The 25,505-nt window shown below is 39.5% G+C and overlaps 1 protein-coding gene across 2 annotated transcripts in view; it reads left to right on the top strand.

The window, feature by feature from the left end:
* Nucleotides 1-2,498: 2,498 nt before the first annotated feature.
* The window catches only part of PPP2R5E (protein phosphatase 2 regulatory subunit B'epsilon), a 143,474-nt gene continuing 120,467 nt past the window's right edge, over nt 2,499-25,505 (top strand). The window contains exons 1-2 of one of the 2 annotated variants that reach the window (XM_045822271.1): nt 2,499-2,630; nt 5,822-5,982. In XM_045822271.1, the coding sequence (XP_045678227.1) occupies nt 5,826-5,982 (157 nt within the window). In that variant the 5' untranslated portion in view covers nt 2,499-2,630; nt 5,822-5,825. Of the gene's footprint in view, nt 2,631-5,818; nt 5,983-25,505 lie in introns of both variants that reach the window. The other variant, XM_045822270.1, reaches the window with a different exon arrangement.

Raw genomic sequence — 25,505 nt, 5'->3', positions numbered from 1 at the left:
TAGAAACTATTGGTTCAAGGAAGTTCCTCACATTGGCAAGGATGTTTTGATTTAAAAAGACCTGCTCATTTCATTTACTCCGCCATTTTATAGAAAGTGAAACAGTTTTGAAATGAATTGTCTTTACAGAGATCCATAATTTGCAAGCAAAATCTCTGCTCTACAAAATGTGAAATGTTCTAAGCAACAGCTGTGAGCATTTCAAACGTGCACTGCTCTTCAACAGTTCAACTGTTGCCAAGGGAAATTGAGTTGGCTTTAAAATCTTCCTTGGTTTAATTCCACATTTACCCACAATCAGACGGAGCAAACAAGTTCTTGGTGGCTGAGACTGATAAAAGAAATTGAGATGTGGAAATGTAAGTTTCTTGCAGGTACGAGACTAGTATTCTTGCCAGTTTTATAGGGCCTCACGGTGATGAACTTTATCAGAGCAAAAATGGGCACTATTAAATGTGGCCAATCATCTGGAGTCATGCGAGGGCTGGGGTGGGGGAGGGGGAGGCTGCTTTCATCTATGAGAGCCACCTTTTCCTATTTCAGTTCTAAACAGGAATATATATTTTTCATCTTTCATGGTACACACACAACATTTTTTTCCCACTCAGGAGCCATTTCTGGGAATGAGTATAAAAATTTGCAACACTTGGTGGTTAACACAAGAGAAATGCAATCCATTTTTTGTTCATCACTTGCACATCTGGTATATACAGTTTTATTTATATATAGTTCTATTTCCTAACTTGGAAAACATGATATAATGCTGGGGGGGGGGGGTGCGGAAACTAGGCTACAGAACGACACACACACAGTATTAAAAGAAAAAAAATACTGGAGGGGAGTACACCAAAATGCTAACAGTGGGTGAGCAATTATGAATGTTGATTTTTTTTTTCCATTGACCAAGTTTTGAACAGTCGGTACTCTGACATTTGTAGTTTGCATTAAGATTTTCTTTCTTTTTCTTGTTCCCTGCAAAGGAGGTATTTAGCATACATTCAAATAAAGCGAGCGTCCAAGAATATTTTCTGGAAATGCACCATTTGGCCTAGGGCTCGCCAAGGATGCAAACGCGTATCTAAATATTTTACCACTTGTTCTACCTAGAGTTAAGTCAAGGCTTCTTCATAAACTCTTTCTGATCCACCCGGCCAATTAAAAGCTCCCAAGCTCCTACAGTTTGGAGTGGGGATTTCTCTGAGTTCGGTGCAGCTGAAAGGACGGTGCGGTGGGTATCAATAAGTGATTGTGGAGAGTAGAGACAGCATTCCCACTTGTATATGCTACACTGAGCCTCCCTCAACCAAGGCTTGCAGCATCGTCAGGGAGCTGATATTCAAAAGTGAGGTTTAGGGAAAAGGATACGAGGTGAGAGAGAACTGGATGAGACACCCAACCCTTGGCCAGGCCCCAGGGTTTCAGATTTCGGTGCCAGGTCTCCTACAAGGTTCAGCGGAGAGCGATTGCCGGGGATTTCACAGCAGGCTGCAAGGGGGCCCATTTACACAGGCGCGGGTGGGGGATCTTATTTCTGTCTGCGCAGCGCTGGTTCCCGTCCTGAGTGGGGCTCCTGGAGCCCACAAGGGCCACCCTAGCCGCTGAAGAGGGCGGAATCCAGGCCCCGGGGCTTCCCCACCCTCAGTCCATCAAGGCCCTTGGAATCCTCTGATTGAAGACTACCGCCGCCCAGAAGTTCCGCATTGCGCGGAAACCCATTCCATTGATCTGTCAGTCGCACACCTCCCAGGTTTAAAGCTCCTCTCAGCCCTAGCGGCTGCGGTGACTGCCGTCTTCCGCCAGGCGGAAGCGGCAGCTGCGCGGCTGGAGAGCGAGGCTGCATCCGGGTCTCTCGCTCCTCAGCCCAATCCTCGGTCTCCGCTCTTCCCACCCTCCAGTTTCTTTGCCCCCCTGCCGCCAATCCCTGGTCGGCTCTCAGCCGAACATGCTGGCATGGGAGTGAAGGCGCAAGGCGACCAGTGAGGCATTGCTTCCCGTTTGAAGCCTCCAGTGAATGGGCTCCGGGGGCGGGCGCTGTTGGCCAGAAGGTTCGGTTGCGCGTGTGCCATGGACTCAGCCGCCCGGTGATATTGACAATAGGAGAGAGAAAGGGGCATTGACGGGGACCCACCGCGGTTACGGAACGGCGACTTTGGCAGCGGCGGCTCCAGCTCCAGCGGCTCCACCTCCTCCTCCTTCGTTCTGCTGCCGCTGCGGATCTTGTCTTCCTCCCTCCCTTCCCCCCCCTCCCCACGTCGTCGCCACCACCGCCAGGTCCCGGGCAAGGAGCAGAGGCGCCGCCCGCCGGGAATGTGAGCGCGGAACCACCGGCGGAGCCGCAACGGGGTCGGTGCCGATTTGATGGGACGGGCCCACGGGGGAGGATCGTGAGGCCGCCGTTGCCGCCGCCGGAACGCTGAGATTCAGGTCCGGCCGTGAGGCCTAGAGGCGCCGCTGCCGCGGAACCGGAGGGACCCCGCGCGGGACAGCCGTCTCCCTGGGTTCCCTGCTGCTGTCCGGACCTCCCACCTCAAGTCCCGGTCCCGCCACACGCCCCCGCTGCGGCCCTCTCGCCAGTCTCCCACCCCTCAAAACCACAGATCATCTTCGAATTCTTCCCCAGAAGCTTCAAGGTAACTTCGTCCCTCCAGCTCCGCGGCTCGCCCGCTTCCCCACTTTCTCCGGGTCTTCCAGGGAAACCTGCAAGGCACCGGCCTCGCGAAGGCCTGGGTCCGGGCAGGCGAGGAGTGCGATGGGGTGGGGTGGGGTGCGGGAGAGTGAGGGCCCGTCCCACTTGCTGATTTACCTGCAAATGCTTCTGATGATGCCTCTCATTCACTCTGTCCCCCTCCCCCCTTTTCTCCTTCCGGCATTAGAAGCATTTTCTTGTGCCCCTTATTCACTGATGGGGCTGGGAGAAAAAGGGGGATTGGTGTTGTGAGAAGGATTCTGAAACAGCTTCTTAAGGGCTTGGGGTGGGGGTGGGTAGGAGCAAAGGGAGTATATGAGCCATCCGTACAGACGAACCTCTACCCCATATTCCCCTCCATACCAGTACCCCTTTTGGATTATCCTGAGCCTTGGAAATGCCCGCTGCCCGCTGCCCGCTGCTTAGAGGATGATAGAGCTTTGGGCGCCTTGGTCCAGGGCGAAACCTGTTTCCCCGGGCTTTGCACCGACCCGCTGCAACTGCACGTTCAGTTCTGCGGCGCTTTGGGTTGAGATCTTTGACGTTTATTTTTGGCCGCGGGCATAAGAGGCACATGATTTTTAAAAAAATTGCTGTCAATAAACCATCTTTACAAATGGGAGATGAGGATAAAGAAGACAAAAAGTGATGGAGGAACAGGATTTACTGAAATCCTGGGTTAATTACGGTTACGAAAATCTAAATAAGTCAAATACCAGACTGGGAAAGCAACCCCTAAATTTACAACGTACAAACGTGATGTGGAGCTTTTCGCCGATGCATTTTTTTTAAATGAAAAATTTTAAATGATCTTCCTCCTGTAGTCATTCATAGTTCGAAATTCCACTTTGAATCTGTCACATTTTATTTATGACTAAATTAGGTAGATTTCTAAAAACTTTTATTATATATTTTTTATTCTCACCTGAGGACATGTTTTAATTGCTTTGAGAGAGAGATAGAGAGAGGGAAAGAGAAAGAGAAAGAGAAAGAAAGAAAGAAGATAAAGGGAGGAAGAGAAGGAGGGAAACATCGATTGATTATCTTCTGGTACTCGCCCTGACCTGGGATCACACCCTAAACCTGGATATGAGCGCAGACCGGAAATCAAACCCACAACCTTTTCGTGTAGGGGAGAACACTCCAACCAATTGAACCACACTGCCTAGGGCTAAAAACTTTTTTTTTTATTTTAAAAGGGAGCCAAACAAGAGGTCAGAATTCCAACCCTCAACATCATGGTTTTTTGTTTTTGTTATTTCTACTTTGTCAGGATCCAAGTAATTGAGGTAACTTTATTCTTACAAGTTTAGGAAGAAACTCCCTTATACTTTTATTTAGAGATTAAAAAACACCTGTCTTATGTTTGGAATGACAGTGAGTAATTGCATTTCAGCATTTGCCCCCAAAGCATTATTTTTATTAGAGTTTGCCATTAATCTTGCATGGAGCCTCAGTGCCATGCAAATGATGGCATCTGCTAAAAGTGAATGAAATTGATCTTAACACTTGTTACTTTTAGGAAATAGACTTCATTTAAATAACTTGACAGGATTAGAAAATCCAAAAGAATGCTCAGTTTCATCAGTTTGATGGACTGAAAATTAATATTTGATGGTGAACTTAAAGAGAACTCAACTTGGTTGTCTAAGTAGGCTGTGAATTTGTTTTCATTTCAACTTTGGTGCACAGTTTCATGGTTGTTTTGTTTATTAAGCCATGATAATTTAAGATGGTTTCATTCAAAAAGAAGACATCTTTGAAATGACTTTTTAAAAAGATTTTTATTTTTAGACAGAGGGGAAGGAAGCGGGAAAGGAGAGAAACAATGGATGGGGCCCCTCTCCCACGCCCCCAAATGGAGACTTGGTCTGCAACCCAGGCATGTGCCCTGACTGGGAATCAAACCAGCAACTTTTCAGTTCACAGGCCAACACTCAATCCACTGAGCCACATCAGCCAGGGCTGAAGTGATTTAATTATGCCTTTTATATGTCCTGTTTAAAGTAATCTAGCCTGTTCTCATTTCCAGTGTGGTATAGTTTATCATAGCTAACAGTGTTAAAAGTCATGCCTAGATAGTTTCAGTAATCATAAATTTTACTTGTTGTGATACATTGGTGTAGATTCTTGAAGTGCAATAAGGGTTTCAAGTGTAGAGCCCATTCATAATATTAAATATCTTGGGAAAATGTATCAGTGGAAGTTTTCCAGCTGCAGAATAGCTCCAACATTACTTCAGGAATCTCAGTAACAGAAGAGCTTCATAGTTAGAAAATGAGTACATAGCATAGAGTTCTTTAGGTCTAAATGAACATCTTTAATGCTTATCCTAGTAATAGCATAGTTATATTCTATTTTTCACCAAATTTTTATGTTTTCTCATTGAACGTGACTTTTCTTAATGGATTTTATTTGCTTTTCTTTATTATATATCTGCATTTTCATGAATATTGTGTATGGGAGTTTTAGAATTTTTGTATCTCACATGTATGAGAGGGGACCCTCCCAAAAAACCCAGAATTTATTTATAAAAGATTCTGTATTCTTACATGTTTAAACCTCAGTCACCTTCAAAGAACTCTCCATTTTATTTAATACACCCACTGAGATTTTTTCCAATGCTCAAAACAGTTTTTTGAATTTGTCAATTTTGATGCCTTTTAGTGCTTCTGCTGTTTTTTGTTTCACCTCACCTCTTTCACGTGGGCAAAAAGTTTCCCTTTGAGGACTTTTTTCATCTGGGGAAATTAAAAAAAGGTCACTTGGGGTGAGATTGGGTGAATAGGGATGGTGCGGCATGGGGGTCATGCCGTTTTGGTCAAAAACTGCTGAACACTCAGTGCGGTGTCGGTAGGTGTGCTTGTAAAACATCCATCATGAAATGGGCAAATACCTTGAGAAAATCTTAAAAAAAAAAAAAAACCCACACTGCAGCCGAACTCAGCCTCTCACTACAACGCCAGCTTGTACACTGATAGAGATGGATTCCTAGAACACTCACCTAGCAGGGAGGGCCTGTACTACAAGGGGCCTGCTCTCAAGAAGATAGTTCCATATTTTTTGGGAGGGGGAGTCCCTCTCGTGTGCTTCTACCTTGGAAATATGTTTATGATACCTCTTTCTCTTCAGTAGGGATATGTCCTCAGCACCAACTACTCCTCCATCAGTGGATAAAGTAGACGGATTTTCTCGGAAGTCCGTCAGAAAAGCCAGACAGAAGAGGTCACAAAGTTCCTCACAGTTTAGGTCCCAAGGCAAGCCTATTGAGTTAACACCTCTGCCCCTGCTGAAAGGTAAGATTCGTGCCAGGTGATGGAGTCCTTTTCAATGGATCTTTTTATGTTTATATGTAATATTTTTTTTGTAGAATTTCACATTTGTTAATATTTTGTGTTATAAATTGTGGGATGGGAGGTTTCATACTTACAGAAGTTACTGGCATGTGACCAGATACACCCTTTCTCCTTTTTAAAGGGCTCAATTTAATATGAATAGCTGTGGATAAATAAAACGAAACTTATTATCAGGAGGACCTCTTACACTGATAAGGAGGAAAACTGAATGCCAGAGAAACTTTAAGGTGTCTGGGTCTATATTTTTATTTTTTCTTCTGTTGACATTTAGATGTACCTGTTATATGCAGACAATTACAAATTATACAGTCTTAGTTTTAGGAAGTAGACCTAGTAGAAGAGACAGTACCATTAACTTACATATAAAAATGATGTTTGGAAGAAACAATACTCAGTAATTGCATGCATTTTTGTTTTCAGATAGTACAAATAGAAAATGTGTATGATGGTCATAGTTGTTTAACACTACTTTTCTCTTTCCATTAGAATGAATTAAGGACTAGTTTTTGATATCAACCTATTTTCTCTAAATTAGACCTTTCAGCTTTTGTTTAGGTATGTGGATACTTTGTGCTCCTTTAAATTTTCATCTATTTGTTTAATGTTTATGAATAGGCATGGTTCGAAATGAATTGGAACATAGCGTTTATAGCATGGAAACTATCAGAATCTACCTTTGAAGGCAGATTTTTGTCTGCTTAACACTTAAGAGTGAAGGAAAAGGGACCTGAAAACAAAATGCACGATAGTGGTTTAGAGGAAATCAAAACCTGGTTTGCTAGTTCATTCACGAATATTTATTTCTGTGACAGTTTGTGAAATCAAAGTTCTTATAAGAAACACTAGAGATCGACTAGAGGATCCTTAAAATTTAGCCTAACATATTTCAAACTTGCATTTTACTCATGTGAACAATTTTTTAAAGGAGTGAGATTCATAAATGTGTTTCCAATATTTATACTTGAAATCAGTGGAAGCTAAACGAATGCTGATTACTGTAAAGATGGTATGTTTACCAATTAGTAAAGATGAGCTCTTATGAGTTGGGGAGAGGGGGCATTCTGGCTGAAGATTTTGTTGGTAAAAATGAAAATAGTCTTTATGAAGCTTTGGAAGAAAAATGAAGGAAAAACGTTCTAGGGATAAAACTAACCATGCTTGAAATACAAAGTGTATAGGCATATTGGTTTCTGTAGTAATTTATTTAATCTGAACTAGGCATATAATAGCCATTAGTATCTACATGTGGCAAAGGACTTTATTCTGAGCAAATAAACTCTTTTTAGGATTAGAAAAAAATTTAAACTTTCATTACATTGTTTTCTTGGGGCACATGGTAAACCTTTACATTAAAATTTAACTAACCACTCATAGGGTATTGGTTTGGTGGGTAGTGAAGTAGGCATGTGTGAGAAGAAGTTGACATGTTTTAATATTTTGTTGTCTTTTATCTCTCTTTTTTTATTGTAAACTCTACATAACATAAAATGGACCATTTTAACCATTTTTAAATGGGCATTAAAAGTGTAGCATTAGGTACATTCACATTGTTGTGTATACACCACCAACTGCCCATCTCCAGAACATTTTCAGCTTCCCAACTGAAACTCTGTATCTATTAAACACTAACTCCCCATTCCCCCCTACCCCTAACCCCTTGGCGACCACCATTTGACTATTTTAGGGACCTCATATTAGTGAATTCATACAACATTTGTCTTTTTGTGACTGTCATTTCACGTAGCATGGTGTCCTTCTGTGTTGTGGCATGTGTCAGAATTTTCCTCTTTTTTAAGATTTCATTTATTTATTTTTAGGGAGGGACAAGGGAGGGAGAAAGGGAAACATCAATGTGTGGTTGTGTCTCTCATGCCCCTCCCACTGGGGACCTGGCCTGCAACCCAGGCATGTGCCCTGTCTGGGAATTGAACTAGTGACCCTTTGGTTCACAGGCTGGCACTTAATCCACTGAGCCACACCAGCCAGGGCAGAATTTTCCCCCTTTTTAAGGCTCAATATATTCCATTGTATGAACATACCACATATTGTTTATCCACGTGTCAGTGGACACTTGTGTTGCTTCCAGCTTTTGGTTATTGTGAATAATACTGCTCTGAACATGGATATACAAATACCTGTTTGAGGCTCTGCTTTCACATTTTTGGGGGATAGACTGAGAAGTAGGATTGCTGGGTCAAATGTTTTAATGAATTTTGAATACTCACCATACTGGTTTTCACAGCAGCTGCATCATTTTATACAATTTCTCCATATCCTCACCAACATTTTTTTTTTAAATAGCCATCACAATGTGTGTGAAGTGGTAATTTGTTGTGGTTTTGATTTTCATTTCCCTAATGATTAGTGATGAGCATCTTTTCATGTGCTAATTGCCATTTGTATACCCTTTTTCTCATTTTTTAAGTGAAGTCTGGTAGTATGGAAAAATTTCCAGGAACTTTGCTTTCTAAGAATGCGATTTTTGTAAACTTGTATATTTTGCCAGTGTGGGAGAATTACAGAGCAACAGGACCATATAATGCTAGATATATATATCCATAAACTTGATTCCAGATAGATTAAAAGTGATTCTACTGTAGTAAGCCCATTCTGGGAAAATATTCTGGAAAGGATTCCTTAAATTAGATTCCCATATGTATAGAACAACACAGATGTACTGTCAGGTAGAGACATCAGAAATGTGTATTTGCTATTGCTTATTGTAGTGAATGTGAAGAGTTTGTTAAATGACATTTGTTGTTTTTACAAATTGACCTTTTGTATGTTACCTTTTTACTAACTTTAGGAAGTAATTTATGGAATATAAGGAAACTATAGAAGGAATTTCTTTTTTTTTTCTATTTCTGTAGGAGAAACTGGAAGAAATTATATATGCATGCCAAAGGATAGTTACTGATTTAATTTTCTATACTATTCTTTAAGTAAATTGGTAGACTTGAGTAATTTTATTTGGGAAGACAATTTAAATTGCAATTGAATTTTGTGGTTTCTTCAAAGAATGAAGTGAAAAATTTCCTTGAGGTCTTTAATTTTAGGGTAGTTTGAAAATGGAAATTGTGTAAATATAGTTATTATGTAACTCATTTTTTTAATATGTACATTTTGAGAGTTCAAAAATTAGATATTCATTAACAACCACATATTTTGTGTGGGTGCATTACCAGAATGTTTATTTTATGCATCTAATACTTGACTGTCTTATAAGTAATACTACCATTAATTCTTAGTATCTTAAAACTTTTCTTAGTTGCAAATCCATAATAAAGTGAGTTTAACCTATTTTGCCCTTTTGCTAATGGGTGGGATTTTAAAATTTGTGTCAATGTTGTTATTTTCTATAGGAAGCAATACTAGTATGTGCTTTTCTGTAAAATATATGGTGAGTGACCTGGCTTTTCCTCAGTATATATAATGAAATTGCAGGATAAACCTTGAAAGACATTTGAAGTTTTTCCATCTTCACATACTTCTGAAAATGTTTTCAGGGAGTCCTAAAGTTTTTGAGATTAAAGGACTCGTACTCATTTTACTGATGAAGGTTTACTGGTGAAGGTTACAGTAGAGATTTCATGCCTTATGTGCTTGATAAGAAAGTAAAGACTTGGATGTTCTCTTTGTCTCAACACAGCAGGACATGAAGCAAGCTGTGGCAGTCATTTAGGTAAATCACTGAGTAAGGGCAGTCAAACTTAGCATTTAGGCAAATAGACACACAAACATTTATATTAATAAGTAGTAGTAATAGAACTAGTAGTAGCAGTATCTGGTTAGTGATTTATGTTCTCTATCTACCCTGTTCTCCCACAACTTATTTCCATTTTTCTTTGACTTTAGAAGATTATGTAAGTTTAGATTTGAGTGGATGCTTTTGAAAACTACCATCTCTTTAAAGATGGGATTATAATGAAAGTGGTAGTATTAATTATAGCCTTATAACTCATTACATGCTTCTGAGGCATTTTGCTGATAGTTTGGACACTCATTATTTTTTTAAAACTTTATTTATTTTTAGAGAGAGGGGAAGGGTGGGAGAAAGAGAGGGAGAGAAACATCAGTGTGTGGTTGCCTCTCACGTGGCCCCCACTGGGGACCTGGCCTGCAACCCAGGCATGTGCCCTGACTGGGAATTGAACTGGCGACCCTTTGATTCGCAGCCTGTGCTCAATCCACTGAGCTACACCAGCCAGGGCCTTGGACACTCATTATTAAACATTCCCCAAACTATGATGAGTGGAGGTGCCATTCAGCAGAGAGAGACTCTTTCCCTCTTGGTTTTGAAACCTTTAGATGGTAACTCTGTTTCTATAGCACACACCTTCTCTAATGAAAACATTTTTGTATTTATTTTATTTTTAGCAAAAGGGAGGGAGAAAGAGGGAGAGAAACATCTATATGTGGTTGTGTCTCTCATGCCCCTCCCATTGGGGACCTGGCCTGCAACCCAGGCATGTGCCCTGACCTGGAATTGAACCGGCCACCCTTTGTTTTGCAGGCGGGTACTCAGTCCACTGAGCCACACTAGCCAGCTGAAAACATTGTTTTGAAATTCTGGGCTTATGATTCAGCTTACTACATTTTTCTTTTTTAGGGTGATAGTTTGAGAGGATTTAAAAAATTCCAGTTTATTTTTTGTGCTTTTCTAACTACTGGATGAAGTAATTCTCTTTCATCTATATCTGCTTTGTGTAGTGTAAAGAAGGAATATGCAGATATAATTCCCAATTTTTATAATGGGCTACTACTCAAAAGTGTATTCATAATGAGAATTGTCTCATGGAAGAATATCCTCTAATGTTTACCATCCTCCATATAGGTTATGGTGCAGCGTGGTGTGGGGGAAAGTACACGAGTTCCGTTGCTCACAAGAGACCTAACTTACTTACTAGCTCTATTGCCTGGGGCAAGTAACTTAAGGCATGATGTCTATCAAGTGCCAATGATGATGATAATCAATAGATGTGGCAGTGCCACATTCAGTAAATACTAGCTATTATCTAGATTGGGTTTCAGAAGCTAGACTGTGAATAATATGGAATTATTATTTGACTATATTTTCCTAGCAAAAAGTTGAAATTGGAAACTTCTCTGAAAATTATGAAATGAGTGTAGTTTTACGGTCAGGAACCCTTTTCAACTCAAAAATTCAGGGAAACTGTGCAAAGTATTGAATTTAGTAGACTAGTTATTTTAAAAGATCTTTATTTGGAGATTTTCACCAACTGCATTGGTATCCTGCCACATTTTTTTAGTGTAACTGCTATTTTTAATTTATTTATTCTTTGAATTGTTAATACAGTTGCATGTTTAAAATTTCAAAAGGTACAAAAGGATCTGCCAACTCGGTTCTCCCAGGTCCCCTTCCCAGAATCAATCAGTCATAATATTCTTATATAGGTGGTACAGACATTCTTTTTTTTTTTTTAAGATTTATTTTTTAGTTTTAGTGTGAGGGGAAGGGAAAGAGAGGGCGAGAAACATTGATAGGTGGTTGCCTCTTGTATGCCCCCAACTGTGGACCTAGCCTGCAGCCCACACACATGCCCTGACTGGGAACTGAACCAGGGAGAGACCTTTAGGTTTGCAGGACTGTGCCCATATCACTGATCCACACCAGTCAGGGTGGTCTAGACATTCTTAAACCCTTGACTGACTTTGAAATGCATTGAACAGCCTGAAATTATATGCACACTTTGTATGTGTATGTCCATGTTTAAATGGAAGAATTCCGTAGCATTTTTTAGATTCTCAAAGAGTATCTGAATCGAAAAGATTAAGAACCATTGATCTAGTTTGTACCTTAGATTGATGAAGTATGTTGTTTAGACAACTTAATTGTGGTGAGAGGGAAAGGGAGAGAGAGGGAGACTGTGTGTGTGTGTGTGTGTGTGTGTGTGTGTGTGTGTGTGTGAGGGGAGTGGGGGTGGCTTTAAAAAATTAATCATAGGCTTTACTTTTGAACCACAAGAATATTTGTAAGTTAATAGGTGTTAACATCAGCTTTGCAGCCTTTGAAACAGTGTGGTAATATTTTCTTTTGGGGAAGAAATGATAAGATTTTGCAAAACACTAAGTGTCAGATTACACCATTTTTATGAGTGAAAGATTATATTTATTTGTAGTGAAGAGGTATTTCATTCACTTTTAGGTGGTAATATGTTCTGACATTCTAATAGTTTGTTTCTGTAGAATGGAAAGAGTTCCCATATAGAGTCTTAAATGGGCCAAAAGAAATCAAGAGTAAGTGTTCCTGATTTATTAATCATTTAATAGTAGGGTAGCAGCTTGCATTCATATGCCATCCTATCAGAGTGTGATAATTACTGCTTAGTTCTTAAACTAGGGTCCATGGATTTCTGTTTGGGCATAGGATGGGTGCATTGTGGCTGGGCTTCAAGATTCCAAGAAGTTGCTAATGGTTACATGTAAGGTTTCTGTGTATGTGTAGTTTTTTTTGAGGACAGTTTATTGCTTTCATGACTTTCTCAAAGATTTAACCCTATCATTCCTGCTTTTTCCCTGTAGTTAAGAGCTTTTGGTGTGGAGTAAAAATTGAGACTTGTTGTTTTCTGAGTGTCATGTTACCTGTGTGTATGCCCACGTGCACTGGACACTTAAACAGTAAATACTGTAAGCTGTAAACCACAGAATTCATCATCATGTGCGTCTCTCTAGGATATAGCGCAGCCAGGGCATACAAATACTGAGGTGCCAAATGAATCTTCTCATAATGTGAGGTGGTCTTTTTCTACCTAGAACTTCCTTCCTCTGACTATGTATCATTCTTCAAGTTTCAGTTCAAATGGGACTTTCTCAGGGACTGTCTCTGATGGCTTATAGTTATCTTTGAAGTTCCCATCACTCTATATTGTTCCTTGCATCTTATTTATAATCTACAATTATTTTATCTCTGTTTATTTACTTGTATGTTATGTTTCTCCTCCCCCATTAGAAATATAACCTTTGCTTTAGGACCCTTGTTTCTCTCATGTCTGAGCACACAGTTGGTGTTCAGCAAGTATTTATTAGAAAACGAGTGAACATTTGTTAGTTGACATCTAGGTTTTTAGTAGTAGTATAGACATTTATTTTTCTTTCCTAAATATTTTAAAAATATTTTTCTCCAAATCCAGGCCATACAAATTGTATTTTGTCATTTACACACAATTATGAACTTGTGTAATGAAGACTTTTTATTTATTTATAAAGGGATCAAAGTGCTGAGTGTTCAGTTAAAATCCTGAGAGTGTTTTTTTTTTTTTTTTTGCTCTGGTGAATTCTGCATGATTCAAGTTGAAAACTGAAGTGGTATCTTGTGGAGAGAATGGAGTGGATTTTATATAAGACATACTGAGTGATTCCTTTTACTTAGGGGATTTATCATTTTTAGTTTATAGAAGTGAAGTTGTTAAGTACAGTGAAATCCTTTTATTGTGCTGGTGTTTTGGGACTGAATTATGAGTTGATCATATCACCAGACCTTTTTCATGTGTATAGTTGGAGAGAATAGCATATCTGAAATTTATAAAGGACTTGTAGAGCAGGGTTTTATGATCAAATTTTCTTTTGTCAAATCTTTTATAACAGTGTTAGCTTTTAATATCAATTAGATTTTCTAGTGCTTGAAAACAGAACAGTAAAGTTTCTGGATATTTCAAAAAGGCTAATAACTAAGATAGTTCTTTGGTTTGTTTGTCAGTGATGACACCCTCTTTCACTCTTTAAAAATGTTTTTCTACCCTTTGTATTTCAAAATTTTATAAAAATAAATAGGAGTCTTAATTTTAGATTACAGTAGAATTAAGCATAGGAACATATTAATTGAATAATATATTATTAGTATATTGTTACCTAATATATAATAATATATACCTAGTACATATAAAATATATTAACTCAGGGAGGCAGGTGGCCTTCCTGAGTTAAGAATGGAGGCCCTAGGGTCAGACACATAGTTTTCAATTCTGGGTCTACTCACAGCTGTGTGACTTCTAAGCATTGTTTATTTTTTATCTCCCAAATTAAGAGTATTAGAACCTACCTAATAGAATCAGATTAGGTGCTTTCAAAAAGGTAAAACTTTTAGCTCAGTGCTTTGTACATTGTAGGGGTTGAAGAATATTAATTATAAGGATAAAAAAACCTGTGGAATGGAGAATGCTTCTCAGTGTTTTTCAGTTGATTTTTATTTCTTTAATACCTTACATGGATTATTTCCACTTAAGGAAGAAAAATATGGAGTAGGATAGCTATGGGAATTGGACTTTTTTTTTTTAAGATTTTACTTATTTATTTTTAGAGAGAGGAGAAGAGAAGGAGAAAGAGGGAGAGAAACATCAGTGTGTGGTTGCACTCCCTTCTGGGAACCTGGCCTGCAACCCAGGCATGTGCCCTGACTGGGAATCAAACCAGCAATGCTTTGGTTGGCAGGCCCGCGCTCAATCCACTGAGCTACACCAGCCAGGGCAAGAATTGGATTTTTAAGCAAAAAGGAGAGCTAGCTCTTACAGAACAGTCTCAGCATTACTGTTTGGTCAGCATCAGTTTCACCCTGACTTCTGAGTTCAGGAATAAGAACTTAAAGTGGAGAATGTAATTATTTTCAAGGGAAATTCCATTTGTGGAGAGTTACCAGGTAAAATTTTTGTTAAATAACTTAATTGGAAGTTGTTTGCTAGGGCAGGACCCCAAAATTTTTTGTGATTGTTTACTCCTATCACTAAAAATGACATATATACCTGGCTGGCGTAGCTCAGTGGATTGATTGCGGGCTGCGAACCAAAGTGTCGCAGGTTCGATTCCCAGCCAGGGTACATGCCTGGGTTGCAGGCCATGATCCCCAGCAACTGCACATTGATGCTTCTCTCTCTCTCTCTCTTTCTCTTTCTCTCCCTCTCTCTCCCTCTGTCTCTCCCTCTCTTCTCTCTCTAAAAATAAATAAATAAAATATTTAAAAAAATGACATATATATCTGTACATTGTATACATGTGCTATTATACAGATATGTAATGCCCATTCAGAACATATACCAACATAGTAAGTTTAAATGATGATATGAAAAATAAAATGTAGAGTTTTTTTTGTTTTTTTTTATTATTTTTTAAATGTATTTTATTGATTATGCTATTACAGTTGTCCCATTTCCCCCTTCTCTCCCCTCCACCCTGTACCCCCTCACCCACCCACGTTCCCCCCCTTTAGTTCATGTCCATGTGTCATACTTATGAGTCTTTAGCTTCTACATTTCCCGTACTATTCTTGCCCTCCCCTATCTATTTTCAACCTACATTCTATGCTACTTATTCTCTATACCTTTTCCCCCTCTCTTCTCCTCCCACCCCCCCTGCTGCTAGCCCTCCATGTGCCCTCCATTTCTGTGGTTCTGTTCCTGTTCTAGTTGTTTACTTAGTTTCTTTTGGTTTTGCTTTAGGTGTGGTTGTTAATAATTGTGAGTTTGCTGTCCTTTTACTATACATGGTTTTTTTCTTTATCTTCTTTTCTTAGATAAGTCCCTTTAGCATTTCATAAAATAAGGGCTTGGTGATGATGAACTCCTTTAACTTGACCTTATCTGAAAAGCACTTTATCTTCCCTTCCATTCTAAATGAGAGCTTTGCTGGATAGAGCAATCTGGGATGTAGGTCCTTGTCTTTCATGACTTGGAATATTTCTTTCCAGCCCCTTCTTGCCTGTAAGGTCTCTTTGGAGAAATCAGCTGACAGTCTGATGGGAACTCCTTTGTAGGTGACTGTCCCCTTATCTCTTGCTGCTTCTAGGATTCTCTCCTTCGTTTTTACCTTGGCTAATATAATTATGACGTGCCTTGGTGTGTTTCTTCTTGGGTCCAACTTCTTTGGGGCTCTCTGAGCTTCTTGGATTTCTTGGAAGACTGTTCTCTTTGCCAGATTGGGGAAGTTCTCCTTTATTATTTGTTCAAATACGTGCTCAATCTGTTGCTTTTCTCCTTCCCATTCTGGTACCCCTATAATTCGGATATTGGAACGTTTAAAGGTGTCCTGGATGCTCTTAAGCTTTTCCTCGATTTTTTGAATTCTTATTTCATCATGCTTTCCTGCTTGGTTGATTCTATCTTCCTTCTGGTCCACTGTATTGTTTTGAGACTCAGATTCCTTCCTTTCACTATTGGCTCTCCTCTGCGTATCTTCCTGTATCTCTTTTATGGTAACCTGCATCCTTTCATTTAAATTGCGCCCCAAATCAACCAATTCCATGAGCTTTCTGATCACCAGTGTTTTGAACTGTGCATCTGATAGATTGGCTATTTCTTGGTCGCTCAAAAGGATGAGTCCTGGGGGACTGATCTGTTCTGTTGGAAACATGTCTTATGTCTTTCCCTGTCTCTTTTTTTTTTTCGGTCTGGTCGCTGTTGTTACGATGGGGGGCGGAGCCTTAGGTGTTCACCGGGGCTGGGCACCCCGGTCGCTAGATTGTGACGTTATATATGGGGGCGGGGGTGAAAAATGGCGGTAGTTCCGTTCTCCTGGGCTCAGACCCTTCTTTGGGATCCTGGGCTGTGAGCTCTGCCCTGGTCCACAATCGCTGCCCCACTGGGTCCGCCAGCCGCAGCTTGCGTACTCAGGGATCACCGCTGCGTTCTTGCACCCCGGATGGCTGTCGCGCCGATTTTGCGCCAAATTTTCCCCGACCTCCGCGTGCCGCCGACCCGCGCCAGCCCCGCGCCCGCCCGTCTCGTTGTCTCCTACCAGTCTGGATATATGGGTCTACTTCAACTTCTTGGCTGTCCGACTTCTATTCAGATAAATCCTCTATCAGTTCTGAGTGATATTCTATCTGTAAATTATTGTTGTTCTAATCTTGGTTGTGCGAGGAGGTATGGTGCGTCCACCTATTCCTCCATCTTGCCGGAAGTCCAAAAAAAAATGTGTAGAGTTTTAATACTGAGTTTTTGTGCCTCCTTTTCCCTCGCCCATCCCCTAGCATGTGCTAGGCCTTGAGCACATCTTTGTTTTGAGGTTTTGCTTCTGAGAGTGAACCTCCTTTTTAGGTTTTGAGCCTTGTTCGTTTTGTAGCATTATGTGAAGAGTTGAATGAGAAAACTTCCCTCAAAGTTTTTGTCCAGGCTTTTGAATTTATTGCACTTAAAGAAACAGAATCTGAATTGAAGATTTTGCTAGTTTAAGCAGTATCATAGATGGTTCTTTGTCAAGGGCTCTTATCTAGCTATCAGTGGGTGGGTTTCAGAGGGCCCTTGACCCTCTTGAAATTCCAGGCAGTATTTTGTGTCCCTGTGCAGTGTGGCATTTTTTTCTGGGCAAATGCGTTCATCAGATTTTCAGAGGAGTTTCCCCAAAGGTTAGGAACCGCTGCTTTGGGTGGTAGGCAGCAGTCACTCACTCAGAGCAGAGAGAGAGAATTTGTCCCATAATCCTTTTCTGTAGAAAGGAGATCACATGAAAAGGGGTTTCTTCTGCATGTCTCTTCCGATTTTTAATTCTTTTTGATATCAGACAGAATTTTAAAAGATGTTTGAAGGTAAAAGTGACTGCGTGACTGCAGAGTGGTTGTTTGGAAAATTAAGCTAGGTGAATAGGACTACTAATGGTGAAACTGAGTGCGTCTGCGAAAAAGCATTTTTCCTGGACTATATATAGCTAGGGACCTAGAAGAAGTTGGGAGGAGAAACTCAACTTATCTTTGCTGGTGAATAGTTTATCTTATATTTATTTTAAAAAAGATTTTATTTATTTATTTTTAGAGAGAGGGAAAGGGAGACAGAAAGAGGAAGAGAAATATTGATGTGAGAGAGAAACATAGATTTGTTGCTTTTGGTACGTGCCCCTACTTGGGACCAAACCCACAACCCAGGCATGTGCCCTAATTGGGCACTGAACTGGAGGCCTTCTGCTTTGCAGAATGGTGCCCAGCAACTGAGCCACACTGGTCAGGGTAGTGAATAAATAGTTTGGAAGGAGAAGAGAAGCATTGTCTTTTGGTTCTGCTGTGTGCCTGGTGATGTAATACATGGTACCACATTGAAGTTTCCAACAACACCAAGAGCGAGGATGTTTTCTATTAATTGGGCTAAGTAAGTAACTTGCCCAATCCTACAGAGAGAACCAGGGTCGGGAACTCAGGCCTATCTGGTTCCAAAGCCAGTGCCTTCTCTATTATGTGCATTAGCAGATGAACACAGGTGAGCACTGGAGCCAATTGCCATCTTGCTGATGCTGTGCTGGGATGATTTAATAAGCAAATCATCTTACTACCTTTTGAAGGAACCTGAAAATTGTGAGGATACTGGAGTGATGAGAAAGAGGAGAAAAGAACGGGGAGAGCAGCAGGTGGGCAGCAACACTGTGGGAAGTGGCACCTAGGTGGTGCTGGGGAAGATTTACGGTAGAGCAGTGGGCCTCAGACTCTGCCCTCGGAAGGGCCAGGCAGTACAGCCAAGAGGCAAGAGGAAGGGCAGCTGGCACCTCTCCATGGTAGGAGGGGCGAAGATGCTGCTCGGGACTCTTGTAGGACTCAAATACTGTCAAAGTAAAGGCTTGTCAGCTACAGGGTGGCTAGGGTTTGGTAAACTGGTAATTGGTATTAGGCAGCGTTGTCCTTTACCAATTCATCTTTGTCTTTGGGAATTAGCTTATTCTTGGAAAGGGCATGGGTTTGAGTACAGGTGATGATCCTAGCTTTGTGAACTGAACTTTGTGAACCTCTTTGGAGCTTTCATTTCCACTTTTGGAAAATGGGACTGATACTTCCCAAGGTGGTTGTGAGGCGTGAGATCAGGTGGGTAACTGCCTAATGTGTGGTCAGTTGCTTAATAAATATTCCTTTCCTTATCATTGTTTGTCATTGATTTTTCTTTGAGTCACTCCTCTGTACCTGGATCCTGTTTCAGAATATGTTGTGTTATAAGGGAAGAGATCTGGCAAAAGTTCATCCATTTATGTAGGGACCATGAAGGACTTTCATTTTATGTTACATTTTAATTTAATTTGTGGTTGCTTATGCCTGGAACACTGTTCAAAGTAAAATGGTAAAACATTAAAAAGCACATGGAGAAGAACATCAGGATTTGGCATCATTTCAGGCAAAGTACTGTCTTGTAATGAGGAAGATACAGACTTCAGAATGATCCTTTACCGAAGCACCCCTGGAGGACAGTAGTCTGGAAACAGAAGGGGATACTCCTCTGCCGTATCTTACAAGGAAACACAGTGAGACTTCAGAGTGGGTTCAGACTCCTAAGGAGCTCTCTCATATTAGCAGTTTGGAAATCAGAGATACCCTGTGACTTGCACATTGTAGGCATATAACACTTTCTTTTTGAATGGATACTTTGGAATCAAGGACATTTGTAGCAAAAATGAGTTTCTTTTGAGGGTCACGAGGCTACTTCATCCTTTGTCTCATTAGGTTAATTTTCCAGAAACATAGTGAGTGATGCATCAGAAGAACTGGTGTTTTTCCCCAATTTGTGAGCAAAAGTTAAAATGACTTGAAAGCAGATTGATAACAAGGGACTTCTTAAAAGTAAAAGGGCATTTCAGGGCTCTGTGTTCAGCCTTGTCCTTCCATGCTTCCATCTATACTTGATCTCCATCTACAACTGATACGACAAACTGGTATTTTTAACAGTAACTGAGATCTAGAAATAATACTCCTTTCATGTTAAGAAAGCTTAAAGATGTTTTAATCAAAAACAGTTAAGATGAAGTTCTAAAATTTAACTTGGATGTGGCTGGATATAGGGGGAGCTCTGTCTGTAAGCTTTCAGGTATGAGGAACTTTGACATAACCTTTGGCTACTGAGAATGTACTTTACTACCTAGATTTAGTTATTCTTTAAAGATTCTGGGTAGAGCTATGTTTTGTATTTAGATTTATATCTTAACATTGTAAAAGTCATTTCAACTAATGGTGGAATTTATTTAGGCTTTTCTGGTTTAGTAGGATGTTCTAGAAATAGTGTATACTTTAGATGCCCTTGGGCTTAGGACTGGTAGATCCTGTACTCACACTCTTGAGTTATGGTGTGGCTTGAATGAAATAAATCACGTACAAATGCTTTTCAAAGTATGTATGAAATAAACAGCTATGAAAGGAATCTATGTATGGCCTGGCTAACTTGTCTCCTCCAAGGACCTTAAATTCTCATTTTTGTAATTGTTCTGTGGGCTGTGTAATTCAATCCATTCATTAATCAAATTTCTGAGCAGTATGATGCTCCAGGCCCTGCCCTGGGAACACACTGATGAGCAAAACAAGGTTGAGAGGTTCTTCTCAAAAGGCCATTGTAGCTGGAGGTCAGAGACTGATGGGGCTATTTAGGCTGTCAGGACCAAGTCATTCAGGCTGGTTACAGTTTATCCTTGATCCTGGCCTTGTACATATACATAAATACACACCCATAGAATATATAAATCACCCATAAAATCCTTACCCAGTCATGAGGTATATTTTCTCCTCAGGTGTGTATATTCTTGTACTACACTTAAACAATTTTCTTGTTCTACGCAATGATTAATAGCATTGTGATTACTGTGAAATCATCTTATTATTGGAGTTGGAATTAGAAAAAGTTCTTTTATCATGTAACATTGTATTCATCATTATATGATACTGAAGTTTCTTTGAAGATAACTGGAAGATTAAGATAGTCTTATTGCTGGAGTTGGAATTTAGAAAGTTCTTTCTTGTCACAATAACACCATGCTTGTTCTTTGATGATACAGAGGTTTCTTTGAAAACAAATCACTTAATCATTGCTTACTTTTAAGAAAAACATTACCAATTTAATTTCAGACTATAAACATAAAAAGTACAAAAGTCCTTTTAAAACTAAGTAAAATCCACCTGCATGTCCAGCTATATGCTCTATAGGTGGCTCTATGTTATGGAAGTTCATGATCTTAAGTTTTCATGTATTTGAATTCATTGTTTCATGAAGTGCCACTTGGAATAGTGGGAGACATAATACAGTAGATTTCATTCATTAAAAGAATAAAGGTTTAGAAGATTTTAGAGGTAAGAATTACTGTCAGCACTAATTGAAGTTCATTAAGTAAGGATGCAAGCAACAGTAAGACTACAGTTAGGCAAAGCAATTAACATCGGTGGTATTATGGTTACTGTGAAGACTGGAAAAATAAATAATTGAAAGTATTTTAATTTGACAAATTGAATGAAGTTAAAAATTGAATCCACCTCCTTTTCACTTGCTAATTTTAAATCTTCTTGAGCTATTAAGATTTAAATTATTTTGTGTTATCTGTGCTGCATCCTGTGGGTGGTGAAAATTGAGTGGAGTGAGTGCTTTTCAGTACCAGTGCTTGAAGCAGAGCTGGATTTGAGATGGTTTACATAAGAGAGAAAGCATCATCTATGATTGTCTCAGTCTCTGGCCTGTAGGAGAGTCCAACAAAATAAATAAATAAATAAAAAGACTATAGAATTCAGAGTTTTGACAGTCAGTGTTTCAGTGACCACTCTTATACCTCAATGGTTAATAAATTTCAAAATAATTTTAGAATCACTTGATGATTAGTCACATAATGTGGAATCAGTCCTTTGAGTACAATGTTAATATTTAATATTAACATTGGTGAAATTATGTATATTTTTTATGGTTTTACTTAATGGAATATTATTTTTCCTTTGCTTGATAATATAAGTAGGACAGTACACCTACACATTTTTTGGCTAGAAACTTCCCCCCTTTTTTTTGAGCAAGGCTATTTATAATTCTATACTATCTCTTAAGCGAATAATTTCTTCACATTAAGGTATCGTAGTTAATGGTAGATACACATTTCTCTCCATAAATGCAGGGATAATTGAGCAGTTATTTGCCTCCTTCTTGGTGAGACAGTCAAGAAGTTTTGCTTGACTCATTTGTAAAAGATGAGAGATCAAAAACTTCTTCATAGGGTGATTTTGAGGGTTAAGTTAATATAGCTAACGTTAAGGATAGGTTCCAGATCATGGTGTCATACAAATGTTAGCTGTCTCTGCCATTGTTGTTGATGTTGTTATTATTTATTTATAATCTGCACTTATATATAGCATATATAATATATAATTACAGGTTTTATATGTGTATATATATATATATATATATAAAATCTGTATTTACTTATAATCTGTATTTTAAGGGTTGGGTTTCAAGTGGATCTTTTAAAGATGATTTATTTCTGTAATTTATGTTTAGGGAAGTAGCTGTTTGTTTTTTAAAATCCATTAAGTCTATCTACAGACTAAATTGTTTAAGTAAAACAATATATCACTATATAGTGCATTTGCTAATGAACTTTAAAAAGTATTTAAAAGCATTTTTGAGTGAAGTAACATTTAGAAACTGTCAATGTCAGTATGTTACTGGATCCAAGGTCTAGTCTAGCCAAGTGTGAGCTGCTTTGCTTTATGAGAGAGGTTGAGGCATTTTGTTCACCTGTTTTCCCCAGCTGGTGTGTGTCATGTGTTGGGGGGGATTGGGGCGTTGGGTGTGGGTCATGACACTGAATGGTGACACATTGGGAGGGGATATTGGTGGTTCCTAAGGGGTTGGTGAATGTTACCTGGACAGATGGGAAATAGCTATTAACTTCACATCTTTCATTAAGTGGGAACATTGAAAATTAAAAAAAAAATCAAAAGGTATTCCTAGGAGTTTTACAAAAGTATCTTTGGAGCAAGTGGCTTACAATATGAATTTCATGTGTGTTAGAAATTTTTTCTTCATCTGTAAGTTTTTACCTGAAGCTGTTTTTATGAACTGAAATTATAGATTTGTTGGGCACCCATAATTTTGATTAGCAGTGAAACCTGTACTTAGTCTTTATTCAGACCTAGAAAGTTTTTTCCTTTTTCTCCCTAATGGAATGTTACAGTTATTACAATGTCCAAACCACTCATTTCTTACACGTGTCTCAAGATAAGGAGTGTCAGCACTGACATGTCTTCAGTTTCTGTTGAGATGAGGAAATGTATTCAACCCAGTGGATCTTTTTTGCTTTCATAAATGAATTAAAATAAAATAAGTGTGAATGAAAATATTCACAAAGTCAACATGTACATATAATTCGAAGTGAGTATAGAATGAGGGAAACCAAGATTCCAAGAAATAACTGGCAGTTCATGTGTGGGTGAATTGGAATGTCAATCAGAAGTCGCCCTTCCAAGTTACCTTCCTAAGCTGGTAGATGCTGATGTTTCTGTTCTACCTTGAGTTCTTACATTTTCTAAAGATTTTAAATAAAGACTCCCAGACTTAACAATGAAAGCCTCAGTCAAGGCAGGATACTGTTGGTGTCTATATGTTTTACTTCAGCTTTTTGAAGCACAAGACAGTTCCCTATAAGCTGTTCTCCCCCCCCGCACCTGTTTAAAAAATTTTTTTAGAGAATTTCTTACATTTAGTTTTTTTCTACTCTCTATTTTTCCTTCCTCAGTTGTTTGGCAGATGGGTTTCCTTAGGGCAGACAGAGCTATGGCCAGGTCGGAAGTATAGAGGTAGCGTGGAAGGCTAGGTAGACTGATGACAAAGACACAAAGATGTTGCATGTCCCGCAGGGTAGGTTTGTCAGCCAGCCAGCCAGCCAGTGTTAGAATTCCAGCCAGTTTTCCTTGCATGTCGGGTGACGTTGGACAAATGACCTTCTACCTCACTTTGCTCATCTGTAAAGTGATAATATCATCTGCCTTGCAAGATTAGTTTGAGATGTGACGTACGTCAAATGCCTAGACCAGTGCTGACACATGGCAGGCATTTGGTTATTGACTGATGTTACGATATTTCCAACCTTGAGGTCCGGGACCACGTTGATTCATGACTGAATCCCCACCGTCTAGGGTACCGTCCCAATCACATCTTCACCGCCCCATGAGTACCTATTGAATGAAACTGTCCTTTGAGCTGAGAAGGGGATTTTTCGTGTATATAAGATGGTGCTGACTCACAAAATCACTTCTTACACATTCCTTTTTCTTTTCTAGTTTGTTTCTTAAATATTCTTTTAAAGAGCTTTAAAAATACTTATTTTTAGAGAGAGGGGAAGAGAGGGAGAAAGGGATGGAGAGAAACATCAATGTGTGGTTGCCTCTCGTGCACCCCCAACTGGGGACCTGATCTGCGACCCAGGCATGTGTCCTGACTGGGAACCGAACCAATGACCCTTTGGTTTGCAGGACAGCACTCAGTCCACTGAGCCATACCAGCCAGGGCTAAAGAACTTTTTTAAAATGCAGAGTGCTTTTGTTCAATGTCGTTCTATAGTAAACTGAGCATAGCTTTAAAGACAAAGGTTTATGATTATGGCCTGCAGTGGTTAGCTGAAAAGGTGCTGCTTTGGACGAACAGTCTCCTCAGTATGAAAGGCTTAAGATTATCAGCAGTTGCCAAGTGCTTTGACAGGCTCTGAGCATAAGTTTCCTTTTCTGGTTTTATCCTCAGCCATTTCATCTGTGATTGAGAGCTGGCAGTGTCTCTGCGTGTAAGGAGATACGGAATGAGTGTTTACTGAATGTATGAATGAATACGGCGATTGTTGTATCAAAATTTAGTGAGCTCTATATTAGGTAGTATTTATTTGATCAGCTTTGGAGAGCAGAAATAGTATACAAACATTAAGTGAATTTCAGTGTAGCTGCATTAACAATAAAAACAACTCAGTTTCTAGTCGCATCTCAGGTTTACACCAGACGGAGATTTGCTGATTCACAATTGTTGCTGGCACTAACCTGGTGCTTTACTGCTCTCCTTGGAATACACCATAGAAAACTTTTCACTGGACTGGAACACAGGACCTGAAAATCATTACCTTTGTATTGTCTCTTCTGGGTAGATTTGTGGGGGAGGTGTGAGTGCAAGAGTGAGCTGTGGGAGAGTGTAATATTCTCTTCTAGTTCTTTCTTTCCCTCTCGCCTGGCCCCTCTTGCCTTGTAGGGGTTTATGTCAGCTCAGAGGCAGTAGTTCTGGCTCATCGTGATTAATGAAAGATGAGTGCTATAAAAGTTACTGTTCTGGTCATCTGTGTAGTTTCTTTTTCCTCTTAGATGGACTTTTCTCTTCACCCAGCCTGTCTTTTACTTTTGTTTGATGTGTATTTAGGACATTGAAAAAGCTTACTTTAATCCTGGCCTTAGGCAATCATAATTAAAAAGTTTCTGTTTGCTGTTGCAAGAAGCCTCCTTCTACCGCTTGCTTCCTACCCCCTACAATTGTACATTTTTTAATACTCAAGAAGAAGAGAATTTTAGATTATTCTTGTTTCTATCCCTTCATTAGTAAGTATAATTAAGAGGTGGGAAGATTTGATGTGGTTTGCTAAATTTCTGAATAACAGGAGAAACATAATGGTCCATTTTTTAAAAAATCTGTGTACAGTATTTGGGAAGATTTTCTTTTACTAAAAATCTCATTTCCAGGAGTCTTCACGTTGTTATACATAATTTGATAAGA

This window comes from Phyllostomus hastatus, unplaced genomic scaffold, assembly GCF_019186645.2.
Source record: "Phyllostomus hastatus isolate PE091 unplaced genomic scaffold, TTU_PhHast_1.1 phas_scaffold_501, whole genome shotgun sequence".
Lineage (NCBI taxonomy): Eukaryota > Metazoa > Chordata > Mammalia > Chiroptera > Phyllostomidae > Phyllostomus > Phyllostomus hastatus.
Note: the sequence above shows the minus strand (reverse complement) of the source record. Positions and strands in the feature narration are given on the sequence as shown.